This window comes from Trichosurus vulpecula, chromosome 5 (genome assembly GCF_011100635.1).
Source record: "Trichosurus vulpecula isolate mTriVul1 chromosome 5, mTriVul1.pri, whole genome shotgun sequence".
NCBI lineage: Eukaryota > Metazoa > Chordata > Mammalia > Diprotodontia > Phalangeridae > Trichosurus > Trichosurus vulpecula.
Genome location: NC_050577.1, coordinates 22,863,064 through 22,891,000, shown reverse-complemented (window position 1 = coordinate 22,891,000; position 27,937 = coordinate 22,863,064). Strand labels below are relative to the sequence as shown.

Genomic DNA, 27,937 nt, shown 5'->3' with positions numbered 1-27,937 from the left:
TCTCAGTGATGCTATGACGTCAGATGCACCGGGATCTCTAGTTCACCGTCTTCACTATCCTGGCTTGGCACATTCAAATGGACACCTGAGGACAGCTCTCTTCTCAGAGACGGTCTCCCGGGAGCTGGTCTTTTCCTGCTCTTCTTCCTACGTTACAGCTAATGGTGGGTAGATAGGAGGGGGCAGTCTTCTTAAAGGCTTTTTGATCAAAATCGTGAAACTGGGTGAATATATTTTTACCGGTCCTCATTAAGTAGCCTCTATATTTCAACCTGTGGTCCCCATGTTGCCATGGAGAGATGGCAGGGCCGACCTTGGAATCAAGAAGAGCTCAGTCGGTACTGCCTCCTACACACACCACAGACATTTTGAAGATCTCGGGGCCCAGGCCCGAGCACCTCCCTAAGATGACTCCAGATTTGCTGTTGGTTTGCACTGGGGAGGGAGTTTCCCCACCACGAGTTCTTTACATAGATGAATTACAGGTCTGGACCATCCCTCCCCTCCTGCCCCCTCCTCGCAATTGTACAGAGGGATCCTCATGGGAACTTTACCTCTGATCATGAACCCTCCTGTCTTCATTTATATCAGAGGCTGCTCAGTTCTGTGTCTTCTCTCTCCCCAGCCTCATCTGTTAAAGCTCTGTGAGCATTAGCTCCAAGAGGCTTCCTCAGATGACTTCAGAGCGGCCCTTGGGATCTCCCTTCTTTGTCTCCTCAATGATCCTCTGCCCAGGCAGCCCATGGGAAAGCACAAGAGACCCTCTGGATGTCCTCTCCTCCCTTTTCTTCTCAGACCTGAGCTGATTTAACTTACAACATGCAAGAAGAAAGGCCTCTAAGGAGGACAAATTCAAATTCATTTTGAACATTACTATGTGCAAAGCACAATGGCACTTAAAGAAAAAAATCTCAACACAGGCATTAACTTTTATCACATACTATCTTATGGTAATTAATAGACAGGAAGCATTTTTTGGCCTGGATACAGCAATTTACTTTCTGGGCATTAACTAAATAACTGGTACCCTCCTGTTCCTATCACTGCTGGTACTTTAAAAAATGAAAATGCCAATCATGGCCCAGTGCCTGCTGGGAGAGTGACCTGACTCCTCCCTTCATTTATCTGACAGACTGAGGAAGGCCACGTGCTGAGATGCTGAGGAATGGTAAGTCACAATGGAGCTGAAGATTTTCATCATGTTCAGTTCTTAGCTAATAAAAACCCCCCAAACCATCAGCAGGTATCCTGTTTGCTCTCCAATACAGAGGAGAAGAGAGGTGGTCAGAATTCAAGTTACATGAAGCTGAACCAGGAGAATCCTAAACTTCCGACCATCTGGAAGGTAACAGGGCCTCAGGATTACCGATATAATTCATTCCTCACCTTTACACTGCTAAGGTCACATGTGTCTTTCAGTCATTTTCAACTGAAAAAAAAAAAACCCATTTGGGGTTTTCTTGGCAAAGACACTGAAGTGTTTTGCCACTTCCTTCTCCAGCTAATTTTACAGATGAGAAAACTGAGGCAAACAGGGTTCAGTGACTTGCCCAGGGCCACACAGCTAGGGAGTGTCTAAGGGCAATGAAATGTGTGTTATTGCCAAACACCTTTCGGAAGAAGCTGTTACCGCAGCAATGGTCCAACATTTTAGCTTCAGGATCACTGTTACATTGGCTGAGTGTGTGACCAAACTATAAATGGAAAATGCACATCGAAGAAGGGAAGAGAATTCGCACCCCAACCCTGGGGGAAAGGGCAGACCTTCTTCCTTGGTGGTCATAATGCTTTGTTCCACGTACTGCCCTGAATGGACACTATTGGTATAGTCTGGACCCGTTATGAGGTTCCAATGAATATGGTGCCCGACTACTGCACAGCACTGGATCACCGGCCAAGGATACGCACATTGATGACATCCACTACACACCAACTTCTCAGCTTTCTTGTGGGGAAGGAGGAAGAGATGTCTTACACCTTCAGGGAAAGAAGCCCACCATCACTGTGGACTCCACAGAGAGAGAAAAGAGCTGGCAAAAGCATGCAACACTCATGGGCACATTTCTCTCCTCTTTTTTTCATTCCATTTTTCTCTTTTTCCTGTTAGCATGGGAGGGTGAGGGCTGGACAGAGTTACTGGACTGGAACTGAGATGCTGGACTTGGCAAGGTGGGCTTTACAGCCTTCCAAGCTCATCTTGATCTCTTAGTTAGGCAGCAGCAACGTGGCGCAAGTCTGCTACGATAGCACTGGAGAATCTCAGCAGCGCAAAAGCCAACATCCAGAACCAGGCCAAACTCTAAGGCCGATGACCACTGGTCTCAGGTTGCCGTTCACCTCCTCTGTCTCTTCTTTTTTGCTCTGGCCTACTCTCAGCTACCTTGACCCAAGGCCATCCTCTGCCCATCTACTGCACCTCACTGAGACACAAGCTTGCCCAAAACTGCCTCCACTTTTCTCTGACCTCAATCAAAATTCTTGGAGCATCGATTACTTGATTAAAGCACTGCATACCACTAAGTGACCAACAGAATTAACCATCCTGGTTGGCCTAAATGAATCTCGGATTTGGAAAACTTCCCAAGGAGACATGATCTTGTCTTTCTTTCCAGCCTCAGCTCATTCTTGTCTCCTCTACTCTGGAGTTAGCCTTTGACCCTTTTCTAAGCCTTCCCTTTTTCCTCTTCTTCCAATTCTCCAATTGCCCTTTTCCTAAGCCTCTCTCTCATACACGGTTATTTGTGCCTATGCCTTTTCTAACCCACCGGAGAGATGTGGCTCTTAAGGCACTCCCAATCTCTCTACCTTGCACATAGTAGGCACTCTGAAATTGCTGAATTCCGTTGAACGCAGAGACCCTTCTGATGCTGCCCCAGATCCCCACCCACTCCACCTGCCAGAGAGAACATAAGTGACACATCAGCATCATAGTCTCATCCATAATTCACATCAAACCGAAAGGTGAAGAGCAGGCACCTCTGCAAGCCTTTTATGGTCATATACTTAGAGTGGAAAATGAGAACGTTTTCACCTCAATAATCCTGTGTATGCACTTTGACCTGGTAGATCTTTCTGGTCTTGCATTAGGTGGAGGGTCAACAAATTCTAACAGTCCTTAGCACTTGGAGGCTGAAACAGCCTCCTTGGGCATTTCAAGCCCTTCCCTTCAGACACAGTACGGTCTAGCCAGGCCGGTCTTCCTCCCACCTCAGGACCTTTCTAGAGCCTGTCTCTTCCATGCCTGAGAAGCGTTTCCTTCTCATCTCGTCTCCTTCAAGGCTGAGCGGCTGAACTCAAAGCTGCCTGCCTCACGAGGCCTTTCCGGAGTCTCCCCTCTTCTCCTTTGCCTCAAAATTTCCTCCTAGTTACCCTGTCACCCCACTGAGACACACCCCCCCCGCCGTGTCCTTTCCCTTTGACGGCAGGGACTGTTTCTCCCCTGCCCCCAGCTTAGGTGGTGAGACCTATGGAGACCGATGAACAACAAAATCAAGCCATTATCTGACCAGTCCACCAAAGCTAAGGAACGAAACATCTAGTCCTTCTTAACAATCCAAGTGTCCGGTGAGAGGGAGTTGCCTGGAAATTGGTTAATGTTTAATCATCAGGAATGGGCCTATGCTTCTGCCAAATGTTCAGGTGTCAAGCTCGTGATCGATTTAATTAAGGGATGGCTGTTTTCTTTACAGCTTGGACCTGGACCCCGTCTGTACAGGCAACTCTCCAGAGGAAACTCGATTTAACAGTGCATGTCCTGACATTCCTCTGGCATGCAGAGTGAGGTGACTTGCCCAGGAGGGAGAGGGAAAGGGGGCACCCTCTTTAACCTCCCAATGACATATGTTGAAGCTAATGGTCACTACTAAGTATTAGCTCTTGTTTAAAACAGGAAGGAAACCTTCATAGAAACAAGGAGTTAGGGGAGACAAGTGGACCCTTAACATCGCCCTAGGACTTTTGGGACACCTTGCATCTTGCTACAAGAACATTTTTCAGCAAATACAAAACTGTCAAAGAGAAGATTTTTAGTATTCTGTGCCCATCACGTCAGAGGCTGCCACCCTCTGCAGACCTCAGCCTTGGGAAGATTGCCAGCCCTAGAGAGACTGTGACTACACCCCAAATGTGCCACAGTGGCTCATCAGACTTTCACCAGCTTAGTTACTATGAGGTAAGGAATTTTAGGGGAAAAACAAACTTCAGAAGTGCAAATTACAGGTACTCAGCTTAGTAGATGATATGCTAGATTAGACAATTCTGATGTTTTCTCCTTAGCCTGCTGATTCTTAGCCTTCATGCTTGAGATCACTGAGTTCTCACCTGCTGGTCTCCAGTTCAAAGCTCTAACTCTGGTCAAAATGGTGGATCCCTTAAGTTCTTCAACAACTTTCTTCTTGGGCATCTCACCTTGGGTCAGTTTCCATCAGAAATCCTGTTCTAGTTTTTAGACTGACTCACTTTTCATTCTGACATAGGGGCCTTTGAGCTCACCATCAGAGAGCTCCTACTCTCATGAACATCCATGGGAGGGCTTGCACTTCCCTCATGTGACCAGTCCTATGCTCGCCCATCCTTGGTCCCTTCTCAGCTCTGGCCCTGGTCCTCCAACCATGCCTTTCTTCACCCTTCTTCTCTGCAGCTCTGCTGACTGCCAATTAACTCCATGTCCATCACTAAACTCACATACCATGGCCCATGTCTTCCTCAACAGGCTTAAAACAATTTCGTCTGCAGCGGTGCACTTATAGTCTACATGATGAGGGGCCAGGGGTCTTCATGGCAGCCATGCCTGAGGACTTACACAGTTATGAATCTAAGCTGAGAGGCAGAATGGCAAGAATCACGGGAAAAACACAATATGGAATTAGGAACATCTGGATTTTAATCCAGCCCCTCAGACTTCCTAGCTAAGTGACCTTGGCTAAGTCACTTAACTCCTGCCTGCCTCAATTATAAGATGGAAATAATTATAACACCTACCTTCTGGGGCTGTTGGGAGAATCTAATGAGAGAATATCTTTAAAGTGCTTACTACAGTGCCTGGCATACAGTAGGAGCTTAATAAATGCTCATGTCTCTTCCCTCCCCTCCCCTGAATAGTCTCATATCCCCTTTTTGGCTCAGTTTTACTCTTGGTCAGCCGGCACCTGGGAGGAGCAGATCACAGACAGAATGTGAAAAGCAGCTAATCGGTGGGTTGCCAAATACTGCCTACAGCATCCCTGTTAAAAGCTGGAAGCCAAAGGATATTACAGGGAGATCTCTTTATGCCAGATGTCAGGAAGAGCAATGAATCCCAGTGGAGTATTTGACTGTGTGCCAATGATTAGTTCCAAAAATAATTTACTCCAACATTACCAATAGTAAACCTAAAGCCTGCCAAAGTAAAAACTGGTATTATTTCTTCTTTCATTAAAGAGGCAGATTTTCAGAAGTTGGCGGAATCTTTCCCTAATAACTTTTTAAAAACTCAACTGGAAAAGAATTCTTTAGGTCCCTAATGCAAGTGAGCATTCCTTTTCTTGCGTTTGATGCTCTCAGAGCTCCTGTTTTAAAAGACCACTTTAATTTGACTTATTAAAGCTACCAAATAACAAAAAAAAAGGTTGTTACAATAACCTTTTTTACTGTTGTTTGACTGCTACTTTCTGGTTGAAGCGTCACAGGTCTTGAAAACACAAGATTTTCAAAGACCCAAGAGAAGTCAATTTGCAAAAGTAATTAAGGTTTGAGAAATGTTCCCCAAATAGTTCTTACAATTTGAAGACTAAAGCTATGAAAGACAGATACTAATGAGGCTCTGAATTATGTATCCTCTCAAAGACAATGTTGCTGGATGAAGGAAATCAGTTTGAGACTATTTTTAGTAGTTTTCTATAAAAAAGCGATTTTAATTTGAGCTATCTGCTACAGTGCCAGCTTAATGAAGTAAAAGTATTTACATACATGAGAGAAGTTTCCATTCTTTGGACTTTTTCCAGTTCTTCTTCAGGGTCCTTGAATCCAGTGAAGGAGTAGTAAGTCTTGTTCCATTTAATAGGTCTGTCAAATGTCCTTTTTGCCGCTGTGGGTGCTTGGGAAGCCACATTAGCACTTGAGCTTGGGATGTGTTCAGTGGATAAGCTACAGGAGTTGAGAATATCTAAGACGGTGCTGAGGAGATCTCTGCTGTGCAAAGTAAAAGTGACGGCTCGAAACCCTAAAAAATGGAACCCCAGAACAGTTTAATATCATCTTTGCTTAAAAAAGGAATCTTTTTCCATTCAAAACTTATATCAAAATTCATACGCATGTTCTATTCAGTTCATAAAATTTAAGAATGTAATGAAAAATTCTCCTTAAATACCTTAAATTACTTTTAATGGCAAAAACGTTTGCAAAAAACCAAAACAAAACATTTCACACTCCCCAAATTATGCCTTTCCCTGTACTCTCCTTGGCCTCTCATTTCAGTTTCGTTACTGGGGTGCAAAACTGAGTGCTGGTAAATCCTTTATGGCTAAGGGGCAGCAGGCTAGAGCATGGCACGTTAGAAATTAAGGATTACCAATCCCAAGTCAATGGATCAAGTTTGGGGTCAGTCTCCATAGCTCTAGTCATGGAAAACTGTCCTAGGAGTTAGAACACACCAAAGACCTCCTACTGGGCCAGGACTGTGTGGTACCATGAGCCCTGGCAGGACTGAAGAACAGGGCCAGCTCTCTCTTTTAGACAGAAGTTCAGAGAAATTGTTTTGGAGCACACCTAGTGCTCTTGTTTTGAGATCCATGGAGACCGAAGTTTTCTTTGAGTGTGGGAGAGTACTCCCCCTGACCTCATACTTGCTTTCCCATAGGGCTGGGGGGTGCTGTTTCCACGTCTGACTGATAGCCATGACTGGTGAATATGAAGGCCTCAGTAGTCATCATCTCCTTGGCCCAGTCATTGATTTAAGCTTAGTGACTGAAGTTACTAAATGATCAATAAGAAGCTTATTTTCCAGAATAGGTCTATGGAAAAAATATGTGCATCACTGCAGTTGTCAGTGGTAGAACAGGCCACCAAAGAAATGCAGGACATGGCTGGGGAATCAAAGGCACACAAGCAGGGCACAGAGAATCTTACCGTTGCCTCTACTTTCAGAGCTACCTCTAACAATTAGGGCTGCTTTGTTCCATAACACCTGAAGGTTACGTTTGGTATCGCTGCTATTCTGAGGCTTTCTTCTCCCCATTATTTAAATCCAATTTTTGTTTTCTCTGGGTCTTAGTGACCCCTACTAATTTATAGTGGAAAGTCTTAAAGATTCCTTGAAATATTCAGAAGATGAGTTAGGTCTTGCCCAGCCAACAGCATGAGGTTGCCTTTGTATGACTTTGATGTTTAGCATCTTGACGGTTTTGAGGAGTGGTGAAAGAAGGGAAGTTAGGACAGACAATGGTCTAAGGGGACCCATGGATATGGGCCCTGGAATGGAGAACATGGAGGGACTAGAGAAATCAGTCTGCAGCTACTGAGGACACTTCTATGTCAGCCCCTTCCCATGCTCCCATCCCAGCCTCCATACACACACAGTTATGAGAATTCTCCTGAAAGGGAAGAATTAGGCTTAGGCATATCATTAATAACAAAATTATTAAAAGTTCTAATTAGTCTATGTTACCCTCCATCAATTTACACAGCACCTTTCTTAAAAGAAACCTGCATAAAAAACATTTAATGGAGTGTACAAATATGTGTTCTTTTAAAAATGCTTACATTTCCTGTGGGGTAACCCTGCCCCAACTGGCTAGGCCAGGGCTGGAGCAGTGGCAGCAGTGAGAAACCAGCCACATCACTTTTCTCTTCCTACCCTGGCTATAAGAGGGGTAAAGCATGATTCAGATCCCTCTGTTCATATCCCCTGACCCATCTTTAAACATCAAAATGGCTGATATCTGGCATACAAGACACAAAAAGAGAAGCTGTCCTGTTTTCCAGGAAGCATAAAATATTCTTTCTTTTACCTCAAAACCCTTCAAGTATATGGAACATGTGATCTACCCGACAGATATGGGCTTGCTCAAAGCCATCTCTAAAGTTAGTAGAGAATCCCATCCTCAGGATTCCAAGGCCAGTGGCCACCGAGCTCAGTGACCCTCCATGCTTTCCTAGAATAGAGGCTCCTTTCAAAGGCTCTTTCCTCACATTTATGACTACTCTGTACAACATGGGTGAAACTCGTCAGAAGCATCATACAAACGGACAAGGCACCTAGAGCGTTCAATGACTCGTGGCCATCTGAGGACGTCTGCTCAGTTTCTCTCACATAAAAAGTAAGCTGAGTTGGTTTCAAAGACTTGAAGCCTGGTTTCTGGAGGTTTTCCAAGTAGGCACTTAATTTCTTAAGAGAGTTTTCATTGATTTCCTGGGGGAGAAAACAAGTAGTCACATACACGATAGGGAACTGTATTCATGCTATATGTCAACATCATTTGAAAGTTTAAATAATTTTAAAAAATTTATAATCTGTGTACTAGGGTACTAAAGTCTGGAAATGATTCTAGTGACTTCTGCTCTTTTCAGTGTCTCTGCAATTCAGTGTTCTGACTTGGGGGCTGGCAGTACAGCCATGGTAGAGGCGCAGACCCAGAAGCACACCCTGCAGTATTTGGTTCTTTTCCATCACAGGTGCTGGTTATGGGCTCACGTTGCCCAAGATCTGCTGTCCGTGGTGCTGGAGTGTGTGGCCTTTTCTCCATTAGATCTCAGCCAGTCACTGAAGCAAGCCCAAAAAATGTATGTAAAGGATCAAGTCATCCCCAGGCTGGGACTTCTAATAATATAGATTTAAATTACATATACACCAAGGGCAAGCTTAAGATTCTTAACTCTAAAGGGACTCGCAGCACATCTGAGATGCTTGGTTCTCTTAAAAACAAACAAGGAAGTCAATCTGCGGCTGGCGTTCCTCTCCTGGCCTTGGGGGAACGAGGGAGAAGATGTCAGTTGGGGAGCCTGCTGGATCTGTCCCCTCCCTTCGCTCAGCCAGAGAATGAATATAGATATTCAAAAAGGAAGATGTGAGATCCTGAGGAGGGTGAAAATCTCTTTAGGGGAGCTGGCCATCAAGACCTCAAGCCCATTTCAAAAAGCAAGCATGTGCTGGGAGGCATGAAATAGTTGGGGGAGTCACTCACTCAGGAGCTCCTGGCTTCCTGCTTTTTGCATGTTCTAATTATAAAACGGTAAAACATTTCCAAGAGAACAAATGCAGGCCATAACCTATTGTTACATCTGAGGGGTCAATGAGCTATGGGTGATAAATCTGTCAATCAAACCATGCATACTGTTTTAAAATAACATCGAAAACTGCATTCAATAAAGCATTGGCACCAATTTATTTTTAACTGAGAATTGTATATTTCCTCTTTATCTAATGATGGTTCAGATTTTCAAGGGAGTTTTGAAAGAAACAAATTTGCTCTTTCACAGTGAGTCAGTCTCAATGATCCCTGGTCAATCATCAAGCTTGTATTATGCATGTCCTATGTGCCAGGCACATGCTGGGGGTACAGAGACAAAAGTGGAATAGCCCTTAGTCTTCACAGAGCTCCATTCTGATGGGGGAGATGACATGGACATGTCTCATGATTTGCAGAATACACATAAAATGAAGATGATGTAGTTTGGGGAAGGGTGCACTGCAGGCATCAGAAGAGAGTGCAGAGGTGAGGAAGGAGAGTCCTCTGGGAGTGGGAACCCCCTAGTACCAAACTACAGAGGGGTAGATGGAGCATCTTGTGGTAAAGACTATCAAAGGTCTGGGAGGCCAAGTCATACGCAGGACCCGTGCAGAGGTAGGGAGGGGCAAGGCCCAGGGCCTTGAATGTTGGACAGAGCACATTCTGTTTGACTGCAGGGACAGGGGGAGCCCAGGGCAAGCTCTAGCGGCCCTGTGGAGGGTGGCCTGGAGGCAAGGGTCACTGCCCAGGATGTGGCAAGGGTGGGTGATGGCTGTGTGTGTGCGAGTGCAGAAAGGGGGATGAAGACCCCGAACATTGTGAAGATGGAGAGGATGGGATCTGGTGACCACATGTGAGGTGGGGGGGTGTGGAGTTGAAGACGACACCAAGGTTGAGAAGAAGGGGAGTAAGAGGAGGAGCATGCCTCAGCAGGAAGGGGGTGGGGTCTGGGGAAGGAGAATGGGTTCTCTGGGGCCATGTGGAGTTGGAGATGCTTCCAGATGCCGAGTCTGAAGTGGCTAAGAGACCATCGGTGATGGAGATGGAGCCCTCACGATATGCTAGTTCAGAGGAGCCAAGGAGACCCAGAAGAACATCTTAAAGCACTTCTAGACCATCCCTCCTCTGGGCCTCCTCCTATCTGAGCTCATCTCTACATAGAAAGAAATGAAGGCTTAGAAGAGATAGGAGGCCTGCCCAGGGAATAGGCCAGGATTTGAACCCAGATCTCTCTAACTCCCAATTCAGAGTTCTCTGCACCCTGTCATCCTAAGAGGAAAACATCTTGAGATATTAAAAAACATGCACTGATGATGTAAAAAATGATGGCTCCCATAGGCATAATCAAGAGTGTCTCAAAAATCTTGGTGCTGTTTTAGGCTGATGAAAGCTAGCTGCACCAAGACTTTTAGGACACCTGCACTCGGGAACATCAATGTGAGGCTTTCAAAATTCTCCATTTTTCTTCTAAAAATCAATCCACAGAATGTAATTACAAGTAAAACTTGGGAATTAGCTTATTAAATTTTAAAGTTTCACTATCATACCCTTTCAATTAGGTACAAAAGAATGATCCCAACCCAACAGACAAACCCGAACCAACCCCACCACCCAACAAACACCAAGGGCACTAAAGGACAAGGACAAGTGCTCACCCTCTCTCTGGGATGCTGTCCAAAGAAATCTGGGTGCACTGCAAAATAGAAAGGTCTCAGAGCATTGACGGCCTCAGCTCCTGAGAGTGTTCTTGAGTGAAGAAGCCAGGGGGGTAATATTTTCTCTAGACATAACCTTATAGGTATATAAAAAAGTTTGTTATCCACCAAGGCATAAAGAAGAATAAAAGTAAAGATACAAAATTATTCCAATATAAATGATTAAGACAGAGACACTATTTCCGGGTGATATAATCTCCAAGAACAATCCAAGTAAAGAATATTCCCCTTCTGAAATCTAGGGCAAGCTTGACAAGATCCTCCAAACTGAGCTGATATTCACCTTGAGACCCGGGGGCTTTAATAAGAAGGCTAGTACCAGGAGGATAGCATAAAACAGGGACTGCAGCCCGTAGACTACTCAGAGGCCTCAAACCTGTCTACCCTCCCGTTCTTCAAAAAGAAGGCTGAAAGGCATTGCAAGTGGCAAGTACCGAACAACATGACTGAAAAAGACTTTACTGTAACAGGCACAGAAATGGGGGTCGTCTCTGAATCATGTGTCTGTACGGCCATGTCACCATCATTCTGAAGGTCAAAATTAACATCAAACGAGAAGAAAGCATAAAAACGAGGAGCCGCTACATATAGTTACAACTACTCCAACTTAAGTTATTGGAGTAAGCAGAGGACAGAAAAAAATGGAAAAGAGGTACAGACACTGACTTTGATTATCACCATTTCTTAGATGAGCAAAATCAATATAAAGTAGTTGCTACCAGATGTCCAAAAGAGCCCAGAAACTGCTTCAACCAAGTAGGAACAGGAGGAATTTCCTTGATGGCAGGGCCTACTTAATTTTTCTCTTTGTACTCCCCAGTGCAATGCCTGTCAAAACAGTGCTCAGTACACAGTAGGTGCTTAATTAATGCTTGTTGGTTGATTCACTCCATTAAAAAATAAAAATCTCACCTCTCAAATGGAGAGCTATGGGTAACGCTGGCTTCCACTTCAAACCCATCTGTTAAAATATAATGGTGGCAAGGCCCGTTTTTTCTGAATGGTGAATCCTTAGCACAGACCACTTCACAAAGGCCTCAGTCACACTCCACTCTGTCACAACCTTGACTTACTCTTGGGACTTCCCTGTCTCCTTACCTGTGCAGAAAGCTGTGAGCCGAGCTCCTCTCTTCTGACAGGTGAGCCTCAGGCCCAGACTCCCATGTCACGAAGGACTCGGGTCATGCTCCTATTGCTCCCAGGACTTTTCCTTGAGAATGGCCTTGCCCTGCCAGGGGAACCCATCTGCCTGCTTCCCCTCTATTTGTCATCTCCCCTATTAGAATGCTGGGTCCTTGAAGGGAGGAACCGCCTTGCCGGCTTGTATTTGTAACCTTTGCTGTTGTTGTTCAGTCATGTCTGACTCTTCATGAGGCCATTTGGGGTTTTCTTGGCAAAGATACTGGGGTGGTTTGCATTTCCCTGTCCAGCTCATTTATAGGAAACTGAGGCAAACAGGGTAAAGTAACTTGCCCAGGGTCACACAGATAGTAAGTGTCTGAGGTTGGATGTGAACTAGTCTTCCTGACTTAAGGCCCAGCTTCTATCTACTGCGCCACTCAGCTGCTCCTACTTGTATCCCTACTACTTACTTAGCACAGTGCCTGGCACACAGGGCTTAACGAAGAGTTAATCTGTCATCTAGCTAGAAGACTATGAGCAACCTTTGCTTCACAAAGTACCGTCTCCCTGCATGTTTTTCACTGATCAGTACGGGCCTTCCTAAGTCCTGCCTAGTCTCAGAGGCCGTTTCTCTTTTTGCCTTCCATCCTTGCTTTTGCAATAGTCTTTCCCCCAATGACAAAAAATAACTTCAGACAATTGAAAAACAACTGTAAGTTAGCTAAAATAATGAACATCTGTTTTAATAGTAAGACCAATTTGGCAGCCGATCTCACCTCCTTATGGGCCTCGTATAGAAAAACATTTCTATATATTGCTGCGAGTCAACTTCCAGGAATCCATCAATCACTAAAAGAATCAAACGTAACAGAAAGAAGAGAATATTAAAAACTTATATTGCACAAAGTTTTCCAGTCCTTTACAAAGAAAGGGGAGCATTTTCTTGAAGTAATATTGTTTTAGAATGTAATACCATAGTATAAATGATGACAATATTAAAGAGCTCTGCCAAAAAAACTCAGAGATCACCTCAGAAATGTGATTCCTCAAGAGTCACCTTTCAAACGCTCAAGCACACCAAAACACTCCACCAAAGGGATTGAGTAAAAAAGATACTGCAGTTTAAAAAAGTCGTGTAATGCATTACAGGAACCTGTTTGTTCATTTGGATTTGGATTCGTAACTATCTTGCCATTCAAAATTGATGTTACACTTGGAACTTGCTTGATGTGACATTTATGTTCATGCTCATGAAATCTCACTTAATGAGTGACTCTGGAAGAGAAAGTGCGGCTGACGACTCTGTGCAGCTCTGCCTCACTTCAATCCAATTCACGCCCGAGTCAAGACATCACCACTGATATCGCTGGTCCTCTTTGAAAATGAAGGATGAACAACATTTAAGGGAGTCAGGAAAACTGACACTATTTAAAGGCACCTTTAGATGAATTCTTTTTTTAAAAATCAAATCAACAGGCATTTGTTAAGGTCTTACTATGTGCTAAGCCCTGACAGAAGCCAGTCCCCTTCCTCAAGGAGCTCATAGTCTAAAGGACATGCTATGGACATGGACAAACAAGATACATACAAGATAAACTGGAGATAATCTCCCAAGGAAGGCACTAAGATTTAGAGGACTTGGAAAGGCGTCTTGTAGAAGGTAGGAAGCCAGGGAAGCCAGGAGGCAGAGAGTACCAGGCATGGAGAACAGCCCAAGAAATTGCCTAGGGATGGGAGAATGGCCAGATGGCCAATGTCACTGGACTGCAGGGTGTGTGGAAGGGAGTAAGACAGAAGCAGACTGGACAGGTAGGAAGGGGCCAGGTTGTGAAAGGCTTTAAAAACCAAACATAAGAGTTTACATTGTTCCTAGAGGTGATAGGGAGTCGGGAGTTTATGGAATAGGGGGTGACAAGGTTAGACCTGGGCTTAAGGAAGATCGCTTTAACACCTGAGTGGATGATGGACTTCAGTCGGGAAAGCCTTGAGGTAGGGAGACTGAACAGCGTGTAGTACCCAGCATATAGTAGGTGCTTAATAAATGTTTACTGGTTCTAACTCTGAATTCAGTTTTGGACATGTTGAGTTTAAATATCTAAGGGACACCCAGTTCCAAATGTCCAACAGGCAGCTGGAAATATGACAATGGAGGACACTAGCGAGGCTGGGGCAGGATAGGCAGATTTGAGAATCATTAGCAGAGAGATGGTAATTAAAACCAGGGGAGCTAATGAGGTTACCAAGTGAAACAGTTTAGAGAAGAGAAGAGGGCCCAGGACAGCACCCTGAGGGACACCTATGGTTAATAGGCATGACCTTTGTGGAGATTCCACAAGGGAGACTGAGCAGGAGGACCAAGTGAGAGCCTCGTCATCAAACCTGAGAGAGAAGACAGCATCAAAGGGAAAGGTATGACTGACAGTGTTCAAGGCTGCAGAGAGTATGGCCAAGAAGGGTGATGACTGAGTGAAAGTTCTTAGATTTAGCCATCCAGAGCTCATTGGTAATTCTAGAGAGGGCAGTTAGGGTTAACTGGAAGCCAGAATAGAGGGAGCTTAGAAGAGAGTGAGAGGAAGAGAAGTGGATGCCCCGATTACCGATGACCTTTTCAAGGAGTTCAGCTATGAAATGGAGGAGAGGTATTGTCCAGGGTCACTAAGAACTGTTCTATAAGGAAGTAATCACATCCTCCATGCACTTTCTGTTAATCCCGTTTCGTGTTATGTTTACAGGGCGGTCCAACAGAGAGAAAGATAAAGCAGCCTTGGGGTTGAAGTCTTGTTTCTGACAGCACTGGCAGTATGACCTTACAGATGTCATATAACATTTCAGTGTCCCTAGTAACTCTCTAGGCCTGTGACTGCAGAGCTGGGGGCAGTCTTCCCTGGCAGAGCTCTCAACACCAAAGACCAGCTGTGAAGGATGGGGTGCTGAAGTGCAGAGAGGATGCTGTTGATGGGATGGTCAGGCTTCTGATTTTGCCTCTGACACTTCCTACCCATGTAACCATGGAACTGCTTAATCTTTCTGAATCGTGGCTGCCTTTTTTGTAATATGGGAATGAAAACCGGCCACATCTCTCTCACAGGGTGGCTGTTAGGCTTACATGAATGGGAGCATGCAGAAAGTTCTTTGCAAACTTTAAGGCACTATGTACAGATCAGTTCTCATTCTATTAATCAATAAATCAAAAAGCCTTAAATGTCAATGCTGAGCAGGCCTTGTGCTAGGCCCTGAAGATACAGAGGATTAATTTACCTCTACTGCAAAGGCACCTACATTTGCTCAGGGAGGCAGCAGGTAATAGCTACAGAATAAAGACAAGGTGTTTGGGGGAATTAAACAGAAGGTGGTGCTTGTGCTCAGTCTTGAAAGAGGAGGGAGTCTAGAAGGTCAAGAGGAAGTGCTTTCCAGACCCCGGGGCACAGTCCACACAAGAGAGTTGGAGATAGAGTTCCATGTGTGAGAAGCAGAGAGGTCAGTTTGGCTGGATCACATGGTGTGTGTGGGACAGGGAGCCATGCAAAGACAGGTAGGGGGCCAGGTTGTCAAGACAAGTCAAGATGCACTTATTATGCTCTTACTGTGTGCCAGGCACTGAGCTCTGTGCTGGGCATACCTTCAAGGAGCTTACGTTTGAATGGGGGAAGACAACACCTAAAAGGCAGCTGAAGAAAAAGATAGTGGTACAGGCTCTTCCACAAAATGGAGGTTCTGGTACAGATTCACCAATAGGAGGACTCTGCAGGGGCAGAGGGAAGGCAGCTGAACTATGGCAACTTTGGGAGGATTTTTAAGAGCCAAATATAGAATTTATATTTTATCCTAGAGACAAGATTATTAAGAAAAATTAAAACCAACTGCACTTAATATAGAACTTCTGCTGGCACCGATTTTATTTCAGGTAATCAATGGTATGTAATTGCATGAGGCCACGGTGTTCCCTAATTAATTTCTTTTGTACAGCAAATGGCTTGTTATCTTTTTACATTTTCTGATAGCTTAATGCCAATTCTTTATTAAGATTCTGGAACAACAATAAACCTCTGATCACCCTCATAACTTCCAACAACTAGGTAGAGCCGATTTATTCATTCATAGATCGTCATGGAACAAGAAACCATGTAAGAAGACACGAAGAACAATAAGACACAGTCCTAGGCCTCAGGGCGCTTCCAGTCTAGTACAAGGATGACACAGAGCCTTTCCTTCATTCACCACTCTCAGCTCTGCTCTCCCTGGGCATCCTTCTACATGAGGAGATTTCTTCATTTGAAAAGAAAAGAGGGCAAAGGCTTAATACACAAACATTTTGGCCACAAGTGGAACTGATCTGCAGTTAGATGAAAATGTTTTCGAGGACCACAAGTGAAATACCATTGGCAAATCATTAATAAGATGAATGGAAGCACATTCACCATCCCAGTCCTGGACACTCTTCCTCTCATAATGCAGGCTGGCATTTGGTGAATTTTCAGGGATGTTCTAACACTCTTTCACTGACTGCCATGAAACAAAGGCCCATTTTCCAGCAGCACTACCTTCTCTCTGATACTTTATGGCTATGAATCATACAATACAATGGTCTCTGAAGATTTACAATTGTGGGTCATCCAAAGGGCACCAGAGAAGTGCATGGCTGGCATGAGCAGGGAGAAACACATTAAACATGTTGCCTTCAAAGATTGTGCAAGAGAAGAGGCCTAATGGAGGTCATGAGAGAGATGCGAGCCCAGAAAAGAAGGTGAGCTGGTCATGTGGCCTGAGAGGGGAATGGATCCACTGTGGCCTCTGTTGAGGTCCAGGACAAACACCACCCAGCACGGTGGGTGGCTATGCATTTACAAGGGGGCCTGAACAAAGGGAGCTGCATGCCTGGAAAGAATATTCAAACTAATGAGATCACAACTCTATCCAAGTAACACATTATTGGCTCATAGTGATTGTAAGAAATGGGAGGAGGAGTTTTGTTTCCACAGAACTAAAGGTGTGCTTCCCTGCCCTCCCTCACCCCAGCTTTAGCAGAGACCAGGCCTCAAGGTCGGTCAGGTGAGAGGTCAGAGGCTTGTACTCATGTGCATACTTTTTGAGAAGGCAGTCTGGGGAATTAGAGAGGCCAAACCCACTTGAACCTGTTCAAGCTTATCTAGGGTCTGGTCTTGGTCAAGAATCCAGGGCTACTGATTTGCATAATTTGCATATGTTAAAGAGGGAAAGTAGGGGAAGTAAAAGAATATAGTTTAATCCTAAACTAAGACAAGGAAAATCTAATTAACTTCACTTTTGTTTCTGTATCCTTATTATCCTACCTGTACAAACTGTATAACCTAGGAAAACTATATAAAAAAACAAAAACTGTAAACTAACCATAACTCTAGCAGGAGTGGAGGGAATGGTTACCCCTGCTCCTGGAGCTGCATCAGCATAAGTGTTTCTGTGAACACTATACCCACTCTCTGGAAGAATGTAATAAAATGCCTTCCTCTGCCCACTCTGGTCTTGAGTTCTTTGGGTAAGAATGGACAAATCACATGGATTTTCTTAAGGTTGAGTAAAGGGAAGCAATAGGCAGCAAAAGCTCACCTGGTTTACTCCTGGATCTTGTCTTGGGGTGTCCTATGATCCCCATTGCAGTGTTAAGAGGGCTACTGCTCTGGATTCCCTTGGGGAACCCTGTGGTCTGCATAGCCTTCTTAAGGGGACATCACTTGGGACTTCTGGCCCTGTCTTGGGAGCCTTGTGATTTTATTGCCATCCTAAGGGGCCATCACTTGGGTCCTCCTTAGGATCTGACCCCTAGGAGGCCCTGTGATCCCCACAGATTAAGAGATGGCTACCACTTGGTCTTCCTCTGGGAGTCCTGTGGTCTGTACAGCCTTCCCTAGGGGTTATCACAGGGTTCTTCCTCAGAACTTTGGCCCTGCCTAGGAAGTCCAATGATCCCCAAAAACACGTTTCTAACCAGGTTTCTCACAGTGACCTTCCAGTTCATGAAGACCCTCCAGGTTTTTTTTTCAGACAGACTGCTTTCTAGTCTCTCAACTTACACCTGTAAAATTCACTTTCAGAGTATCTCCTTATGAACTGGTTCCTTCCCTTCTGACTTCACACATGCCCAAGTCTCCTCCCTCCTTAAAAAAACAAAAAGCCAAAACCTTTTGCTTCACTGTATGTCTCCATGAGCTATTTTAACCTATATCCATCCTCCCCTTCTCAGCCAAACTCCTAGAAAGAATGGCCTCCATTTTTTTCCTTTTCCTCATTCAGTTCAGTCTAATCCGGCGTCAGACCAGCGCTCCACCAAAGCTGCTTTCTCCAGTTACCAAGCTCTTCATCACCAAACCTGACTGTCTTTTCTCAGTCCTGATCCTCCTGAACACGTTGGTGGCATCTGCCATTGTTCACATTCTCCTGGACGCTCACTCCTCCCTCCTGGCTCATCTGCTGACCCCATGGCAGGCTCACGTCCCCCCAGCTTCTGTCCTGGGCTCTCTTCTCCCTCTAAGTTCTCTCTCAGTGACCATCATCTCTGTGAGGAAGCCTCCCTCTGAGCTTTCTTTGGTCCTACATCACTCTCTGCCTAGTGGACATTTCAAACTGCCTGTCCTGGAGACACCTACATTCTCAAACTGCACCCCCCAACCTTTCTGCTTCTGTTAAAGGCAGCACCCTCTTTACAATGCCTCAGGTTGGAAATCCAGGCGTTGTTCTGGACTCGTCTGAATTCTTCCTCCACCACCTCTTCCCCACCTGATTCAGGCTCTCCTCACCTCTGCCCAGATCGCTGGGGCAGCCTCCCAACTGGTCTTCCTGCCTCCACTTTCTAGCTTCTCCTATCCCTCTTACACCAGCTGCTCGGACCATCTGACCTCTGGCCAACACCGACGGCCTCCAGGAGGAGGCCACACGCTGGCTCTGCCCTGCCCTCTTTCCTCCCGGCCAAGCCGCTTGGCACTGACCACTCCATATACGTTCGCATCCATTCACTTGGTGGTGCTTGGCTGAGTGTGGGCTCAGTGTCTCCCTCCAACAAATCTTCAGTGACCACAGAGGCTACAAATGCAAAAGTGCCCCGGGGCTGGCCTTCCATTTGGTGGGGGCAGGCAGCCCAGACTGGAGAGTGGGATCAACAGCCTTGGAAGCACGACACGTGCAACGCCAAGCGCGTGGAAGTTCTCGAGAAGTGTCGGGCATTTCCAGACTTGTACCAGAAGCACCGAGATGCAAAGGGCGGAGGACCCCGCCCCCCTCCCGAGTCCATGGCCTCCCACCCCCACGGCCAGGGGTGACCCTGAGCTTTCACCCGGGGGACCTCGACGCCTCAGTTTCCCAGGCCGTCCTGGGGCAGAGGCCGGCCGGCGCGGTCCATTGGGCCTGCCCGGGCTGCGGGGGAGGGTCGGGTCATAATCAAGGTCAGGGTGATGACCCCTCCTCCCTTAGCCCCGGCGGCGGGGGCTCACCTGGGCCGGACGCCCGGACCCGCGGCCGCAGCTCACAGGACACCTTCCCTCCCCCGAGGCGTCACGGCGGGATCCCCAATTCGTGGGCGGAGGGCGGCCCACGCGGGGCCACAGTCCCGGTGGATCCATTCGGCCTTCGCATTCAGCTCAGCCGGAGTTGGAGGGGTCTCAGCAGGTGGCGATGACGCGGGGGAGGAACCCCGGGCCGCACGCCCATTGGCTAGGCCGCGCCACGCCTCGCTCCCTGGCCCCGCCCCGTCTCGCAGTGTTCCTTGGAGTGGATGAAAAGGTGCCGAGGCTTGGGAGCCGAGTGTGAAGAGACCGGGAACGGCCCCACCGTGCGCGCCTATTGGCTGAGAGGTGCCGGACCTCGCCCCGCCCCATCCAGGCTCTAAGAGGACCAGGCGGCGGGGGCGGGACAAGGGACACCCCCTGCACTTCATTGGCTGAGGGGCACCAGGCCCCTCCCCGGACCGCTCCAGGGTAGAGCGGGACAAGGCGGCTGGCGTGGGAATCCGCCCCTCCGCGCGCTCATTGGCTGGGCTGCTTCAGGCCCGAGGAGGACGCGACCGCGGGAGCCGTGCGCCCATTGGCTGAGCAGTTCCAGGCCCTGCTCCACGGCGCGCGCAGCCTGAGACCCGTTAAAGCTGCTCCCACTGGCCCTTCCTCCTCAGCCAGTCTTTCCCCACCCACCGGTTCCGCCGGATGCTGGGCTTCTCCTCCGTCCCTTTCCCTGGAGGGGCCCCTGCTGCTGCCCGCAGCCCTCGGCCTGCCCTTGCCCGGTCCCCTTACCAGCCTGTCCCGGGAGAGCTTCGCCCACTCCCGTCGTCTGGTTTAAGGGAGAGTGAGCCCGTGGGGAGGCAGGGGAGACGGGGACGCGCCTCACGGTCCCGCGCGAGCGGGGGCGGGGGAGACTCCAGCGGCAGGTGGCTGAGCGCGGGGGCGGGGAGGGAGGAGCGTAGCGTCTGCGCGTGCGCGCTCGAGCCGGCCTAGGTTCGCTTTCTCCGATTGGTTGGCTGGTCTCAGCCCTTCGGAAGCTCTGAGAGCCGGCTGTTCAGCGCCTGCGCAGTGGTGCCCCCCCCCCCCCCGACTCCTACCGAGCGCCTGCTGGGCAAGATTTGCAACATGGTTTTATTTATGCTCTGTAGCAGTGACTGAGCAAGTTAGCGCCCCATGGGCTGCCTCCTCCGTGATGAGGCGTCCCGTCCATGCCCCTCCTGGCTGCAGCCCCGCTCTGTCCCGGACTCTCTTCCTGCCTGCAGACGTTCAGAACGCCTCCTCCCTTCCTCTTCAGAGATCTAGTACTGGGACGCCCCCCACCCCCAACACTCGCCACCCGTGGGACTCTTGCGAATTTCCAGGCCTATGGAACGCCATTTTGAGTTTGGTACGACACTCACTACAGAAAATAATTGGGGTTATCTTTTAAAAAAGTATTAGCCCGACCTGCCCACGAGCAATAAATGTTTCTCCAATTTTATACTTAGATTCATATAGCCCCTCGGTGAACCTTATTAGGCGCACTTCAAGATATTTTATAGTTTTGCAAATATTCTGAATGGAACTTCTAGCTCTTCCTGCTGGATTTTATTGGTTAGATATAGAAATACAAATGGCTTAAGTGGATGGATTTCTTAAGTTATTAATTTTTATTTTCTAGAGTTCTCTAAGTATACCATCCTATCAAATGCAAAAAGTGGTAATTTTGCTTTCTTTGCTTATATTTACTCAATTTCTTTTCAGTTCTATCCCCTTCCCCATTTAATGACCAGATTTGTTAAAAATGTTTTATGTGGCTACAAATTTTCCACTCAACTATAATACCCCAGCTCCAACCAATGCAGTTTCTATTCACATACCAGGCAGCAGCTACAAATAACAAAGCATTGAAATCAAGGTTCCAGCCCTCCCAAATTTGTGAACAAAAAAATTTAACTGCATTTATTTCAATATGATTGGCTTCCTTTGTAATCCTATATATTTTATACATTTAAAAATATTACTGAAAAGGGGTCCATAGATTTCACCAGATTGTCAGTTCCATAATACAAAAGGGTTAAGAACCCCTGACTTAATCAAATATATTACCAAAATGCACAGGGGGAAAACAAGCAACAAGATCGTTATTTGGCTTTATAAATAATGAAAACAAGCTCTCAAACTCACCCCATTTACAATGGGGAAATAAAAGGCATCCTGATAGTACAGAAACTCCTATTCCGCATTGCTGAATACAAGTTTTGTATTGTGGCTAGAATCTCTCTCCACTGAGCTCTATCTTAATCTAAGCCATCATTTGCACCCCAGGCCAGCCCTCCCCCATTGCTGCTTGCCTCAGAAGTCCTCTCTTTATTGCTTTTGGATCAGCCTTCTTAGCTGCCTGTTGTCAAACTGCTCTGCTGCTGCTGAGAAAGTCTGGTTCCTCTCTTAGAGCTGGACTGCCTGGGATACAGGTCTTTGGGTAGGAGACTCTTAGTCCTACTTTTTGCCAGCCTTAAACTCTGTCAAGCTGGCGTCCCTCCAAGGCAGCTGTGAGGCTCCTCTCTCCTAACAACAACTTCCCACTACACCTACATCTCACGTTCTCTTACCTGGCATGAACACATCTACTCCATTTGCCTCCTGACTTTACCTTTCCACCCCAATCAGTTGGTTCCCTGCTACGCAGATTGGATTGAAGCTTAGATGAGCCTCTAGAAGGCACAAGGGCCCACTGGGGTGAGTCAGTACATATCCAGACTGGTGACCTCAAGCATCACTGCCATCATGGCAAATACTTTGTCTCCTTTACAAATCTGCTTCCACTTCCTCTCCACTCACTTTCCTCTGGCTTCTGTAGCCATCACTCTGAGGGCAATGACCTGTGAAAGCTCAGTGTTCATTTTTTGTTAACTCTCTTATCATCAAAATCCAATGCTCTTTTTCATCCCTCATCTTCTTTGGTGTCTATCACCTGACACTACTGACCACCACCTCTCTGTCTTGGCTTCTCAGGCACCACTTTTTTGTTCTACTCCCAAACATTTCTCATGTCTCTGGTTGAATCAGTCCTTTTGCAAATTCAGTCACAAGGGCTTTCAAGAAAATGTACAGGGGACAGAGAAGATTGCTTAAGGTACCTTAAGCTAGAGAGGGCTGTGCAAGGTCACCAGCTTCACTTTCTCCTTCAGAGATATCTGGGTCCAGGGGCCACAGTCAGGCATCAGGATGACTGGAGATGGCCCAGGATGCAGTGGGAGACCTTGGCCCTTTTAGGGTAAGGTCTTTCCAGGTTCTCAGTGAATAGGCCTCTTTAATTAATCAAGGGATGGACCCTTTAATCAAAAACAAACAAAAAAAAATCAACCCTGGAGGGGAAGACCCTCAAGGCTCCTGGCCAAAAGAGAAACAGTTACTATGTAGTATTTACATTCACTCTGTGCTAGGAGGGCAGTCACCTATTGTCCCATCAATGAGCTCCAGAATGAGTTGGGTTTAAGGCAGAGGAGGGAGGGGAGACAGAGAGGGGGAGAGAGGGAGAGAGGCAGAGAGGGAGGCTATTTACAGGGTGTATTTGTCCTCCATTCTTGAAGTCATGTCATGTCATCATTTTCATTTTTGTCCTCTTCAAGAACAAAATACAAACACAACCTGTGAGTAGCCTCTCCTCTCCTGAGGGTGCTCTGTGAACCCAAGCCTCAAGGACCCCCAAGCCCCACGCTCTGTCTATGCACTGGACAACCTTTATACTGTAACAAGATTTTAACCATAAGCATGAAGTCAGATGAAACGACCTTTTCTGCTCCTTGTGGCTCTAAGATTCCTAGGCAGTCCCATAAGCATCCCTGGAGAATGCAGAAGGTGGAGGAGGGTGGCGCCCATTTAGCCCAACCACATACTTTCAAAGTCTTTTTTTGAGAATTACAGAAAAGGCAGATATTTGCTTATTTACCTGTGAAAATGCTGTGTAGAAAAACCTTAGCTTTTTGAGTCTTCAGATTACTTGGAATCTGGACAAATGGTTAATTACTTAGTCCTATTATAAGCCCAATAAAAAGCAGAAGGTGGGAACCGCTCTAAGACCCTGGTTCACAAGTGAACCAGTTTAATTTCCTAGGTCACACGATGTGTATCCGTTCTTTTACAGGATGAGGATTTTCCACACCCAGGAAGTCCTTACACAGTGAAATCACAGGTCCAGACCAAAGGTGCGGCGGTGGTCAAAGCTGTGAAAGCTGCTGTAGCTAAATGTACTGTGTAGACGAGTCAGCGAGCCTGGGCACAGTGAGAACCGTCTTTATTACCGTTCATTTTCAACAATGATTACTGGAACTTTAAAAAAAAAAAGTCTTTACAACCTAATAGCTACTGAAAAAGCCAAACCTTCCCGGCCCATTTCATATTCTCTTTCAACCACTTCAGGGCAGAACAATGTTCCAAACTATAAACCTGTTCCATAGTAATATTCACGGTCATGTGCTTAATGAAAAGCTTCGGGTCCGATATGCGAGCAGCCATGATTAGTCTCTCCACTGCCGTCCGGTAGTCATCTTTACTCCGTACTTTGTCTTCTTCACACCTGTAAAAGGACCATTTCATCAAACACAAAAATTGAGATGAGCAACATAAAATTGGTTTCCTTTAGATGATGCTACAACCACAGCAGTACGATCACACGGCTTTCCTATCATGCAGGATGCTGGGGAAAAAGCCCTGGACCAGGAGTCAGAGACCTGCAAGTTACTCCATCTCATTGCAGCAGCTTCCTCAAATGTGAAACGAAGGCTGAGGCCACAGAAAACTGGGCTTTGTCAAACCCAGGTTCTGAAACAGCAAACCTAGCATTCTGTCTAGTCTACTACGGGGAGGGTGCTGTCTTCCCTGCTCGACAGACCGGAGGTGATGCTCATGTGAGATGATGAACGTGGAAGTGCTTTGTAAACTATCATGTAGAATATAAATGGTATCAGTCACCGTTAGGAATCTAGGACTGCTTCAAACTTGGTAAGTGCATCTTAATGCTTGCTGTACTGTATCAATTATCAATGTAATACTCTTCCAGGTGCTTGCGGATAAATTCTCCCTCACCATGACTCTTGGACTCCCTTGTCTCCATTCACACTAACAAACCACCCTAGTTCTGTCCTTTATCATCTCTCAACAAGTAATCATTCATGGATTGATGGACATTTCACATATAAGAAATAAAACCTCCAGTGAAGTCCCCAAGGATCTGTGCTTGGTCCAGTGCTGTTTAACATTTTCAGTAATGTCTTGGATGACATGCTTTTCAAATTTGCAGATGACACAAAGCTGGGAAAGAAGAGCTAGCTAACACACTGGATGAAAGTCTCAAAAGATCCTGACAGGCTAAAACACTGGACTGAATACAGTGATTTAATAGGGTTTTAAAAAGGTAAATCTTACACTTTGGTTAAAAAAAATCAATGCTACAGCAGTTTGTCTTAAAAATATCTGAGGGCTTTAGTGGATTTCAAGTTCGATGAGATAACAAACAATGTGATACAGAGGCTGAAACACCTGTGATCTTAGGCTGACAGAGTACCTGGTACATAGTAAGTACTTCCTAAATTCTGACTGCTAACCAACTGGGCTATGTTTAAAGAGGCAGCTTGTCCAGTACAAGGGAAGTGAGAATCTCATAATATTGGCTCTGGCCAGACCAGGAGGCCACTGATCCAGCTGGAAAGCATCCAGAGAAAGGCAGCAGGACAGCTAAAGGTCTTGGAGTTCTTGTCCTGTAAGGATCAATGGATAGACCTAGAGATTTGAAATGCTTAGAGAGGGGTATGATTGCATGTCAAGTACTTGAAGAACTGCTCCATGGAAGAGATGCCTCCTTGGCCCCAGAAGGTTAAACAACAAACAATGAGAAGATGTTGTCAAGAAACAACTATGTGTTGGAGGGATGGAAAAATTTTTCCAACTATTAGAGCTATTGCAAAGTGGAATTAATTACCTGAGGAAGTACCTGGCTCCCCCGAAGAGAGATCTTCCAGCAGAGTCTGGATGAATCTTTGTTGGGTATAATGTCCAGGCAGATGTTGCTGAGGACAGCCTCTCAAGTCCCTTCCCACTGGTGACTATCACCATAGCCTTCTAACCTGTTGCCCTGCTTCTAGCCTCTTCTTTCTCCAACCTACTCCTTCACCATTTTTAGTTTTAAATGAACATTTAAATTAAAAAGTCATAGTGCTGTTGGCTAGACAAATGAAACATTATGTTTGTTTGTTTGGATCTACTGAAAAAGGGGACTGACACCAAACCTATGAAGTATAACTGTATCGCTCATTTGCACACTAGTCATACTTGGCAGTAGGTTCCCTCCCTCCCACAGAGTTATGACTCTTAGATGGAGATATTTTATTATTTCCTTGACAACTGTTGGCCTTGTCTTCCTTTGGCCCAGTAGGGCTGCCTTGACAGATTTGAGGCCTGCCTCTCCTAGGACGACAATGAATGCCACGTAGAGCCAAGAAAACGAAAGAAACTTTTTTCTTTTGGGAGAAGCCAATCTTGTTGCTTGGAGACACATCAGATAGAACCCCAAAAGCATGAATTACAGGTCAGAAGAGGGAAACAGACAATTTTCCTAGGAACCCCCTGAGATTATTGTGATCATCCGATCTGAAAAAACTGGCATAAAAATTGGGAAGCAACATGGTACAACACGGGACAAATTAAACATGATTCTGTTCCTAGCTCTGTTACTAAATTGGACAAGATTCTTAATGTCTTATGGATTTCAGTGTCTTCAAAAGATAGTAACAGATTAGTCTAGGATTCTGTTAAAAGTGGCAGTGGCCAATTTGGATTCAAAATTTGCACACACTCAGCACATACATAGACTTATATACATAGTGGCTGTAGTCCAATTTTCTAAGGCCTGAAGATTACCACAGAAGTCTGAGGGACATAACAAATGAAAAAAGGAAGCATGATAAACAAGTAAGAGGGGAAGACTTCAGATGGTAGAACTGCAGAGGATAGTCCTGGGATGGGACAGATTTATGCGCCAAAGAAGAACAGTCTTTTAACCAGGGTTACATTTGCAGGAGCCGTGATATAATAATGAATAGTCAAAAGGCTGGAATGAGAACTAGCGAGCCAGAGCAAGACTCTTGTTTAGAGTACAGTACAGAGCGAAGAAAATAGATGCTTGTAACTAGAGAACATTTCATGGAAAGAAGCTGGGGAATTACTACGTCCCATAAAACAGAACATTATTTTCCTAAGTTCCCTGTCCAATGGTGAAGATGACCACCTCCATTCCCTTGGTCACGTCCTGGAAGAAATCCTTCACCGAGGTTCTACCAAATGGGCTGAGGGCCTTTCTATGGCTCTCTCAATAGTATGACTATACCAAGGCAGCAGCCTGTTTGTTTTCTCTCTCTCTCTCACCATATGGCCTTTTTGGGTAGTCTATCTCTCTGTTAACATTTTCTGTGCAATTCTTCACTAGGAATAGAGTACGTCCTACGCACATGAACTGTTTGCCCCTCCACTACCTTTTGGGTGGCCCTGGGTTTGAACTTTAATTATCCAGAGACTGTGGGGTTCCCGGACTCAAGACTATAAAGCTTCACCTAAAGAATACTGTTGTTAAGAAGATGGGAAAACCTGGAATTGTGAAAATTATTAAAAATTGTTAAAAAGCTCTGCACGATTTTCCAAAGGTAATCTAGCCCACTTTACTCCTCCTGCTCAGTTTTGGGTGCAGCTTACTGACCATTATCTGCCCAAGATATATGTTCTGCTGGTACAGCTGGACTGAAAGAATGACATAGCTGGATGGAGCATTCTTCATCCATTTGGTTTTTTCTGTGTGGCTAATCAGGCTTAACTCTTTTGAGTGATTATGGATCTCATAAATATACTCTGGAATACTCCAAGGCAAAAGGCAATCCATTTATTATCTGCCAACAGGAGTATCTGGAGGGCCTCGCCACCCACAGGGATTCCTTTTTCCATTTGTTTGATGTGAGATATACTTCATGACAGCAGCAAATACTGGGAGAATATATATGTTCTTATTTTTAACCTTGTTTGATGATAATCAGAGACTTATTCGAGACTATATTTTGCTATATCTTTTAAGGAATCTTCTGTAATTCTGACCTATTCATGGGAAACTTAGTTTCTTAAAATTAAAACATCTAATATGGGGGGGGCAGGGAGAGAATAATTTTGTTTCCTGATGGAGTCTTTGATGACTTCTTTGTGCTACATTCCCCTTCCCCACTAGGGCTGCCTTAATTATATGAGCTGTTAGTTAAGTGCTAAAATCAGCAATTCTAGAGAAACTTGTCAACTGTATAAAGATGAAAACTTAGTCAAACTGGATAAAGAAAACTGAAATATGAACACTTAAGGGCACAGTCCCTTTTGTTCTATTCAAATAGGATAATAAGTAAAAATCTTTGGGGAATTTCCAATT

General features: G+C 45.7%; 2 protein-coding genes across 5 annotated transcripts in view; both read right to left on the bottom strand.

Annotated features, from left to right (window-relative positions):
• Positions 1 to 20,438, bottom strand: part of TCAIM (T cell activation inhibitor, mitochondrial) — a 39,194-nt gene extending 18,756 nt beyond the window's left edge. The window contains exons 1-5 of one of the 4 annotated variants that reach the window (XM_036759963.1): positions 20,293 to 20,438; positions 12,817 to 12,889; positions 10,859 to 10,994; positions 8,233 to 8,386; positions 5,947 to 6,199 (exon numbers count right to left, since the gene is read on the bottom strand). In XM_036759963.1, coding sequence (XP_036615858.1) covers positions 5,947 to 6,199; positions 8,233 to 8,386; positions 10,859 to 10,994; positions 12,817 to 12,845 — 572 coding nt within the window. In that variant the 5' untranslated portion in view covers positions 12,846 to 12,889; positions 20,293 to 20,438. Of the gene's footprint in view, positions 1 to 5,946; positions 6,200 to 8,232; positions 8,387 to 10,858; positions 10,995 to 12,816; positions 12,890 to 19,500; positions 19,712 to 20,292 lie in introns of those variants that run through there. The other 3 variants (XM_036759964.1, XM_036759962.1, XM_036759961.1) reach the window with 3 other exon arrangements.
• Positions 20,439 to 23,770: 3,332 nt separating this feature from the next.
• The window catches only part of TOPAZ1 (testis and ovary specific PAZ domain containing 1), a 71,198-nt gene continuing 67,031 nt past the window's right edge, over positions 23,771 to 27,937 (bottom strand). Inside the window, exon 19 of the mRNA XM_036760479.1 lies at positions 23,771 to 24,058. Within this exon, the coding sequence (XP_036616374.1) occupies positions 23,845 to 24,058 (214 nt within the window). The 3' untranslated portion in view covers positions 23,771 to 23,844. The remainder of the gene's footprint in view (positions 24,059 to 27,937) is intronic.